Source organism: Danio aesculapii, chromosome 19, assembly GCF_903798145.1.
Source record: "Danio aesculapii chromosome 19, fDanAes4.1, whole genome shotgun sequence".
Taxonomy (NCBI): Eukaryota; Metazoa; Chordata; class Actinopteri; order Cypriniformes; family Danionidae; genus Danio; species Danio aesculapii.
In genome coordinates, this window is record NC_079453.1 from 34,211,561 (window position 1) to 34,222,456 (window position 10,896).

Sequence of the window (10,896 nt, forward strand, 5' to 3'; positions counted from 1 at the left end):
TATTTCAGAAACTGCTGATCTAGTGGGATTTTCACGCACAACCAACTCTAGGGTTTACAGAGAATAGTCTGAAAAAGAGAAAATATCCAGTGAGCAGCAGTTCTGTGGGTGCAAATGCCTTGATAATGCCAGAGGTCAGAGGAGAATGGCCAGACTGGTTCGAGCTGACTGAAAGGCAACAGTAAGTCAAATAACCACTCGTTGCAATCGTAGTATGCAGAAAAGCATCTCTGAACACAGAACATGTTCAACCTTGAAGCGGATGGGCTACAGCAGCAAAAGACCACACCGGGTGCCACTCCTGTTGGCTAAGAACAGGAAACAGGCTACAATTCACACAGGCTCACCAAAATCGGAGAATAGAAGATTAGGAAAATGTTGCCTGGTCTAATGAGTCTCGATTTCTGCTGCGACATTCGGATGATAGGGTCAGAATTTGGCTCCAACAACTTGAAAGCATGGATCCATCCTGCCTTGTATCAACAGTTGCTGCTGCTGGTGGTGTAATGATGTGGGGGATATTTTCTTGGCACACTTTGGACCCATTAGTACCAATTGAGCATCGTGTCAACGACACAGTCTACCCGAGTATTGTTGCTGACCATGTCCATCCATTTATGACCACAGTGTACCTATCTTCTGGTGGCTACTTCCATCAGGATGACACGCCATGTCATAAAGTGCGAACCATCTGGTTTCTTGAACATGACAATGAGTTCACTGTACTCAAATGGCCTCCACAGTCACCAGAGCTCAATTCAAGAGCACCTTTGGGATGTGGTTGAACGGGAGATTCGCATCATGGATGTGCAGCCAACAATTCTGCAGCAACTGTGTGATGCTATCATGTCAGTATGGACCAAAATCTCTGAGGAATATTTCCAGTACTTTGTTGAATCTATGCCACAAAGGATTAAGGCAGTTCTGAAGGCAAAGAGGGTCAAACCCGGTACTACTAAGGTATACCTAAAAAAGTGGCCGGTGAGTGTATACATAATGTATAGTGTCATTTTGTGCACTATATGTGTATGGTATAATTTATATTTAAAAATGGCTAAAACGCATTCCTTTCTTGTTTGTTTTGGTGTAAACAATAGACCGGTCTCCACTGACTATCCAGTAAATAAACTGTAACCAGCCCTCAATGACGTAGAGTATGACAAATTTCAAGTTTGGCAAATGCACTCGGCTATTCATGCACAGCTGCGCGCGCGGGACACGCAGATAAAGGCGCGCGCCCGTCTGCATCATTGATTATCGCATGCAGCGTTTCATCATCTTTCAATGGGCTGCGGAGGGAGTCGAGCAGATGCTATTGAGCCGCGATATCAGGAGAGCTGGACCAGAGAGACCGAGTCGACATGGCTCACCAACACTGAGGCTGAAATCCCAAACGACATGATGATGTACAAGAACCGCGCTGTCCGTGGAGAATGTGGCCATCTTATTAAAGACAATGCAAAACTGTCAGGTATGTGTGTTTTTGTGTGCCAAAAGTAATAATATACCATATACTCCGCCTGGCTTAAGTGCAAAAAGTCTTGATTGTTAAAATACTATTAAAAAATACTGTAGTATGCTATAGATTTTTTTTGTAATACTATAATTTTTTGAACACGTGAAGTTAATTGTTTCTGTGGTAATACTACAAATTACCCAATACTATACTACTGTACAGCTATAGGGTATACTACAAGACACCACAGATCACTGTAGTAAAAACTCAAGTATACTTCAGTATTTATTACAGTTTTTTAGATCACTATAGTTAATATTACATTATGATGTAGTATTCATTAACAATATGCAAATGCTGTAACATATACAGTATACTACAGTTTAATATAGTATGATTCAAAACACTGGCTATTTATACTATAACATACTATAGTATTTTTTTATGTGGGGATCCTAAAAAAAGTTTTTTTTTGTCTGCTGGGTCCCAACTTTAATCAAAATATCTTATACACCCACCGGCCACTTTATTAGGTACACCTGTCCAACGCAAATTTTTTATCACATGGCAGCAACTCAGTGCATTTAGGCATGTAGACATGGTCAAGACGATCTGCTGCAGTTCAAACTGAGCATCAGAATGGGGATTTAAATGACAGAGGTATGCAGAAGAGCATCTCTGAATGCACAACACATCTAACCTTGACACGGATGGCTACAGCAGCAGAAGACCACACCGGGTGCCACTTCTGTCAGCTAAGAACAGGAAACTGACGCTACAACTCGCACAGCCTCACCACAATTGGACAATAGAAGATTGGAAAAAAGTTGCCTGGTCTGATGGGTCTCGATGTCTGCTGCAACATTCAGATGGTAGGGTCAGAATTTGGTGTCAACAACATGAAAGCCTGGACCCATCCTGCCTTCTATCAATAGTTCAGGCTGCTGGTGGTGGTGTAATGGTGTGGGGGATATTTTCTTGGCACACTTTGGGCCCATTAGTACCAATTGAGCATCGTGTCAATGCCACAGTCTACCTGAGTATTGTTGCTGACCATGTCCATCTCTTTATGACCACAGTGTACCCATCTTCTGATGGCTACTTCCAGCAGGATAATGCACCATATCACAAAGTATGAATCATCTCAGACTGGTTTCTTAAACATGACAATGAGTTCACTGGATTCAAATGGGCTCCACAGTCACCAGAGCTTAATCCAAAACAGCACCGTTGGGATGTGGTGGAACGGGATATTCGCATCATGGAAGTGCAGCTGACAAATCTACAGCAACTGCGTGATGCTATCATGTCAATATGGACCAAAATCTCTGAGGAATATTTCCAGTACCTTGTTGAATCTATGCCACGAAGGATTAAGGCAGTTCTGAAGGCAAAAGTTGGTCCAACCCGGTACTAGTAAGGTATACCTAATAAAGTGGCTGGTGAGTGTAGGTTCAACAGAAAAAAAAAACAAACTCATAAAGATTTGGAACCACTTCAGGGTGAATAAAGTTACATTTTTCTGAGTGAACTATCCATTTAAATGGTTCACATTCCAGAGGACATCCATTTGTAATATTATGCATCGTTAAATCCATAGACTTTTGGTTCATGAAACTGATGATGTCAATCAGAGCCTAAATAAAGCTATATAATAGCTATAATGCAGTGATGATTCTGACTAGTCAACGTTTTTATTCAATCATCCTCTGATTTGAGGGATTTTTACCATCATCCTTGGTGTGAATGTTCTTTTAAAGAAGCTTCCAGAATTATCACAATATGCTGTGAATTTTGTTATCTGCCCATTGTGAAATAAGATTGTCATCTCCTCCTCAGGTAGAGGATTGGAGGTCAGAGGCAGACGGATGGTTAATGCAGGAACTCAGTGTGTGAAGCAGATTTCCAGCACCAGCACGAACCATCAAAGAGCATCCTGCAGTCATGAGGTGTGAGTCACTGAATAGTAAACCTGGCATATATTCAGGAAACATGACACACTCAAAAGCCTCAGCTGCTTATTGCTTTAAACATCAGGGTTTTGCTAATGGAGCCATTGCTAACAGCTGGGCCAATGTCTGAATAACATCTCTGCTGAAGAAAACTTTAGAAACCATCATAGAATTTGCAAAGGCTTTTGTGAATATAAGGGAAATTATGATGGTAAGTTTTTGCTATCTACACTCACCGGCCACTTTATTAGGTACTAGACCCACTTTTGCCTTCAGAATTGCCTTAATCTTTTGTGGCATAGATTCAACAAGGTACTGGAAATAATTCTCAGAGATTTTGGTCCATATTGACTTGATGACTTGATAGCATCACACAGTTGCTGCAGATTTGTCGGCTGCATATCTATGATGTGAATCTCCCATTCCACCACATCCCAAAGGTGCTCTATTGGATTGAGGTCTGGTGACGGTGGAGGCCATTTGAGTACAGTGAACTCATTGTCATGTTCAAGAAACCAGTCTGAGATGATTCACGCTTTATGATATGGTGCGTTATCCTGCGGGAAGTAGCCATCAGAAGATTGGTACACTGGTCATAAAGAGATGGACATTGTCATCAACAATACTCAGGTAGGCTGTGGCGTTGACATGATGCCCAATTGGTACTAATGGGTCCAAAGTGTGCCAAGAAAATATCCCCCACATCATTACACCACCACCACCAGCCTGAACCGTTAATACAAGTCAGGACAGGATAGATCCATGCTTTTATGTTGTTGACGACAAATTCTGACCCTACCATTGGAAATCGAGACTCACCAGAACAGGCAACATTTTTCCAATCTTCTATTGTCCAATTTTGGTGAGCCTGTGAGAATTGTAGCCTCAGTTTCCTGTTCTTAGCTGACAGGAGTGGCACCCAGTGTGGCCTTCTACTGCTGTAGCCTATCTGCCTCAAAGTTGGACATGTTGTGTGTTCAGAGATGCTCTTCTGCAGACCTCGGTTGTAACGAGTGGTTATTTGAGTTACTGTTGCCTTTCTGTTAGCTCAGTCTGGCAATTCTCCTTTGACCTCTTGCATCAACAAGGCATATGCCCCCACAGAACTGCCAGTCACTGGATATTTTCTCTTTTTCGGATTGTTCTCTGTAACCCCGAAAGATGGTTGTTTGGGAAAATTCCAGTATATCAGCAGTTTATGAAATACTCAGACCAGCCCGTCTGGCACCAACAACCATGCCACATTCAAAGTCACTTAAATCACCTTTCCTACACATTCTGATGCCCAGTTTTGAACTGCAGCAGATCGTCTTGACCGTGTCTACATGCTTAAGCTGCGGTCACACTAGACTTTTCCTCCCATAGACTTCCATTCATACACACGCGAATGTGTCAGACCGGAAACACAGGGTCATGCGTTAAGTTTCGCAGTTCGCTGCGGTGTAAAGTTCAAGCTTGGTGAACTCTGACCTGCGAAATCGCATCACTTGACTGAGGAGACCAATCGAGGATCAAAACAGGACCTCTCTGGACAGAAATTAAAAAACTTAGAGCAATCGCTCGCTTTTTTTTTATATCTAATAATCTTGTTTAATCCCGCCTCTTTTCGCAGCACCTTACGACAGAATTTCACACACACAAAGCCCAGTGTGACCGCAACTTCAAATGCATTGAGTTTCTGCCATGTGATTTGCGTTAACGAGCAGTTGGACAGGTGTGTCTAATAAAGTAGCCGGTGAGTGTATTTGCATGTTAGCATGTTCAATAAATCCTAACCAATAAATCCTAATGGAAAATGTGCCAAAAATACATAGCAGAGTTGAGACTATTAAAATGTAGTTTTTTCCAGTAGGGAAAATATATTATAGAAATATTTTTTCCCAAGTATAAAAGAAAACTCTACTTTAGTTTTTTTAAAGAAATAAGCTCATTTTACAAGTCCGATAGAGTTAAATGGTTGAGTTTTAATTAAGTTTTAAGTTTTAATAAATCATTGAATCAGATTGAGTTTAAATCATTTTCCTATTTAAAACTTGACTTTCACATTGTGTAAGACCGACAGAAAATGAAAAGTTGTTATTTGGTTGTTACATAGAAAAGTTGTTTTCTTTTCACAAGGTGGGGCTAATGCATTTAACAGTCATCAGCATCTTAAAAGTGATTCGGCTCATTAGACAGAATTTTGCATACCTAACATGACCATAGATTAAGGCTTAAGGCACAGGTATTTTCAAAACGGCAGTATTGAAGTGGCACTGGTATTTTAAAAACGCGGTTTGGCTGTTTGTCCACACAAAAATGCATTGTCAAAACCAAACTTTTCTGAAAACTCCAGCCAGGATAAAGATTTTCCAAAACTCTACATACAGCGGAGATTTTGCCTCATGACATCAGCGTGTGTGCTGTTTCTCTTATCTGATTGGCCAACACAGCTTGGTTCACATCAAACACTGAAAATGAGGCAAAATTCCACAAATTCGCAGAAAACGCATAGCATAATTTGTGTCGTTCACCCATGGGACACTAATCCACCTCTGTTCTCATGATTGCATTGATTTTTGTGCAATTTACTGGTGTAAATGCTTAATTCCCCGTATGGTGTGTACCTAACATAAAAATATCATTATCACTACCTGTTGGTTCGGCTTGCCCTTAATATGCATCACAATGTGTTTTTGCATTTTCCTCTGAAAAGTTTTTAAATGAAAGCCGGGAAAACGGTTTATAAAACTACCAATGAACGTCTGGACATGACCTAAAACGAAACTCTCTGAAACCTCTACAACCAGAGTTTTTGCCTCATGACATCAGAGTGCGCGCTGTTTTCTCCTTTCTGATTGGCCAACATGGCTGGGTTGACACCTGGGTTCCATACGTTCTCTGCAAATACATTACATATTCCTCGTCATTCACACAGCGGGATGGAAATCTGCCTCGGTTCTCACATTTGCATTAACTTGAAATGTACCGGAATGTACTTGCGCAAATACTAAATTCCGCGTTTGGTGTGAACCCAGCATAAAAGTCTTTTATCTTCGCCTTTAGGTTCGGCTTGCCATTAAAGTCTGCATGAACAGGAAGCTGCGACTGATTTTTATTTATTTTCTTTGGATTGTGACGCAGTTCCTAGTGAAACAGAATATTAAATAAGAAAATAGTGGGTGTGGCTTGTTTTTTCCTACCGCAAGCTGATTGGATGTAGTAAAGTAGGCATTTCATTGATCGGGAAAAGTGTTTCGTGAAAGTTATTACAAACTAACAGACACCTCCTCCTCACCATTTCTGTTTCTTGTCAAAATTGACAGTTGGAGGGGTGTGGTTAAGTATGTTAGCCCTGCCCAATACGCTCAGACAGACATAATCTGAGAATTTAACTGAAAACAAACAGGAAGTGCATTTTCAGATTTCAATTTTATACAAGGGCAAACTTTTTTTTCTTAATGACATGTACAGATGAATAGTTCACCACAAATATAACAATGTGAGCTAACCAAATCAATGTGGTTAGTTTTGATTTCATGTGTACTTAACATGCGTTACATTGTGTTTTTGAGTTTTCATGTCGATGTTTTTTTGCTGATGACATTTTGTCTGCGTAAGATTCACTTGTTTTGTTGTTTCTGGAATGTCAGAATTGGATGTAAAGGCTACACCCTCTTATGGAAAGCAGCACCTCATTTGTATTTAAACAGACATGCCAATAAAGTAGTTTTGGCATGTTTTTCCTCAGACCCAAATATAATCGGTTCAAAATTTGACAAACTATAATTAATAGTCTGATGGGTATTTCTATATGAAGCTGAAACTTCACACACTTTCAGGGGACACACCAGAGATTTATTTGACATTTTATGAAAGGGACCATAATACATCCTGTTTTTCCTTTGAAATGGTAACAGCTTGTTTGTGTTTGCCAGCAGATCAGTGACTCAAAGAGCACAACACAGAAGGAGGGAACAGCTCTTTTAGAGGGGGTTTCATCTAACACTGCATCTCACTCAAGGAAACCGTGGAGGAAAGAATCTGCTGCGGAGGATACACTCTGAAACCCAGAGGAGAATTACGGGCTTAATAAGACATCACAGGCTGCAGAGAGAAATTAGAACATGTCATCTTAATAATATATGCTTAGACTATAGCTGCATCTGATCATTAGCATGGCAAAACTAGATTATAGGCTGTAGTGACACCTAGAAATCCTCATACCAGTTAATTAATAATAGCTTTTAGAATTACACTGCAATTTGAATACTGATAGCATTGATTTTTTAAAAGACGGGCTCCTATAGATTTGCCATCAAAAATGTATCTGGTTGTTAATATTATAGCAGCATTAATCTTATTTTTTAAAAATATATTTTCTAAATATGCATTTACGCATTAAGTATTTGCAGTATGCATTTTAAATATGCACTTTGCTATTAAATGAAACAATATTTATTTTTAAGATAATCATTGGCTCGGCATGGTATAATTTTAGTGTCACTTAGCTATTACTTATAATATTGTTTTAATTAGTATTTATTCAAATGTTAGTATTTATTAGTATTTGTTTCTGTGTCTGTCGTATATGTATAGGTTAAATATCTTTATTTTTCTTACCTTTCATTTTAGCACATCAAATGCATGAATAAATCATAGCCAACTAGCTGTTTTGTATGTATTTTTGTGTGTATGTATATATATACATACACACAGTTGAAGTCAGAATGAATAGCCCCCCTTTGATTTTTTTTTTCTTCTTTTTTTAAATATTTCCCAAAGGATGTTTAACAGAGCAAAATTTCACAGTATGTCTGATAATATTTATTCTTCTGGAGAAAATTGTATTTGTTTTTTTTTTTCGGGTAGAATATAAGCAGTTTTAAATTTTAAAAAATCAATTTTAAGGATTTAATTTGAAAAATTTCCATTTTTATATAATATATATATATATTTATTTTTATTTATTTATTTTTATTATTTATTTTTTTATAGTCTACAGAACAAACCATCATTATTTATTAACTTGCCTAATTGCCCTATCCTGCCTAGCTAACCTAATTAACCTAGTTAAGCCTTTAAACATCACTTTCAGCTGTATAGAAGTGTCTTGAAAGTGTCTTTTTTTTCTGTTATTTATTTTCAATTAATATTTTTTTTTTTAGGTTTTAGCTTCATGGTTAGTTTTAGTATTATTTTTATCATAATAAACCTGATTCAGTATAATAGACCTTTATTTTTTCTGAACTTTGGGGCCCTTTTGAATGATTGATTTTGATTGGCCAATGAATGTTCTAATGTGTGCAATACTTTTCAGGGAACAGCACAGCTAAAGTAGTTTCACACCATTGTTAATTATAAATTATTTCATCTCTTTCAAAGCCAACAATTGTCAAAAATCAAATGAAGTCACAACAAAACAAAAGACTTTAGATTTTAGACTTTTAGACTTTAGAAAAAAATATCATACACACAGAAATACTACATAGAAATCTAAGAAATCATCTTTAGGTGCTCTAGTCAAACTGTAATTAACTCTGGTCTATTGAATTGTTTTAAGGCACACCTGAGATGTAACACCACCATGGATATGCATTATTTTTTAATACTTCAATGGCCCGTCATGGGTTATTTCTTACATATTATAAATCATTTGGATTCCTAACAAAATAAAGCCTAAATAAACAAGTATTTTGTCCCATCAAGTGCTGCAGAAATACTGGAACCACTAGATGGAGCAGTTCATCTTATATTGCATAAACAGTTTAACGTTCTGCATTGTATAAACATATAAAGCGTTAAAAAAGGGAAACATTGCACGCAGGATTTATTTTCAGATCTTAATTTTGGATAACCAAATTATTGACAGACCATGCAAACAGAAATACAAACACGAGCAAGCTGATCAGTATAGGCTAGTGGTTTATAGGCTACATTTTTTCTGTATGTTTTCTGTATTTATTTTGTTATGTTGTAAAAAAGAAACAAGATTTTGTTTGATTGCATTATGTCATTTGATAATTAACCGTCAATTGGCATGAGTGAAAATCTTATCAGCAAATTAATTATCATATTTACAGTCTTTAAGTCAAAACTATGAAACCAATTACTAAAAATAAAATAAGTTTACCTAATTTTTATCATGTTATATATATGTGGATTCTGCAATTTAGTTTAAGTTTTAGAAAAGAGTATGCAGTAGTTGTCTATGAATCAGGTTTAATTTTAGTCTAACTGCCATTCTGTGTTTAGAACAGGCTGCTTGTGCAAAGGCTGTTGGTTTATTCCTCTTTCTTTTTATTAGCACAGCCCACTGGCCTGACAATTTGCATACCACTTACAATTTTACATTGAGGGTTAACATTTAAATGTTACAGTCAGAATTTGAATAAACTTTTCATCTAAACTGAAGTTAAGATTTAACATAACGTTATCTTTTCAGCATTATTCTTTTGCTTAACATCAGGCAAACAAACCATAGTCTAAAGGGCTTTGTATTCACTTCTCCTAATCGTCTAATATTTTGTATTGGATTAACTATGTTAGGGGCAGCACGGTGGGGCAGTGGGTAGCACAATTGCAAGAAGGTCGCTGGTTCGAGCCCTGGGTGGGTCAGTTGGGGTTTCTGTGTGGAGTTTGCATGTTCTCCCCGTGTTCGTGTGGGTTTCCTCCGGGTGCTCCAGTTTCCCCCACAAGTCTAAAGACATGCGGTATAGGTGAACTGGGTAAGCTAAATTGTCCGTAGTGTATGTGTGTGAATGAGTGTGTATGGATGTTTCCCGATGATGGGTTGCGGCTGGAAGGGCATCCGTTGCGTAAAAACTTGCTGGATAAGTTGGCGGTTCATTCCGCTGTGGCGACCCCAAATTAATAAAGGGACTAAGCCGAAAAGAAAATGAATGAATGAATGAATTAATTATGTCCAATAGTTACTATATTGCAAACAACAACAAAAACATTTAAGATGATTGAGATGATCACTAGTTGTTTGTATTGTCAATGAACAGCATGGAAGCTGTCACAGAATAAACAATTAAAAAAATATTATTGTCTTATTGACTATTTGGAACAATAACTTAATCTCACTTTTCATATTTTTCTTCTTATAGCTGCGTGTTTATTTCCCAGAGATGGGTTGCAGCTGGAAGGGCATCCGCTGTGTAAAACATATTCTGGATAAGTTGGCGGTGCATTCTGCTGTGGCGACCCCGGATTAATAAAGGGACTAAGCCAAAAAGAAAATGAAAGAATGAATGAATGAATGAGCTACGTGTTTAAATTTAAAGGTATAAACTTGCAATTATAAATAGTTTTTTCCCTCAGTATTTTATTTCTCACAATTTTGAGTTTATGTAGTTAATAGCAATGGGGTGCAAAAAATACTCAGAATCCATGGAATATTTTTAAAAACTACTCTATAAGTGAATTGGATAACCTAAATTGGCTGTAGTGCATGAGTGTGTCTGATTGAGAGTGTGTATGGGTGTTTCGCAGCACGGTATTGGG

At 37.8% G+C, this 10,896-nt stretch overlaps 1 protein-coding gene across 1 annotated transcript; it reads left to right on the forward strand.

Annotated features, from left to right (window-relative positions):
• The first annotated feature begins 1,185 nt into the window (after nucleotides 1-1,185).
• si:ch211-215i13.3 (brain and acute leukemia cytoplasmic protein) lies at nucleotides 1,186-7,733 on the forward strand. The gene is made up of 3 exons (XM_056480375.1): nucleotides 1,186-1,471; nucleotides 3,296-3,405; nucleotides 7,329-7,733. The coding sequence occupies exons 1-3, from the start codon at nucleotides 1,285-1,287 to the stop codon at nucleotides 7,452-7,454; spliced, it is 423 nt and encodes a 140-aa protein (XP_056336350.1). The 5' UTR covers nucleotides 1,186-1,284; the 3' UTR covers nucleotides 7,455-7,733.
• Nucleotides 7,734-10,896: the final 3,163 nt, after the last annotated feature.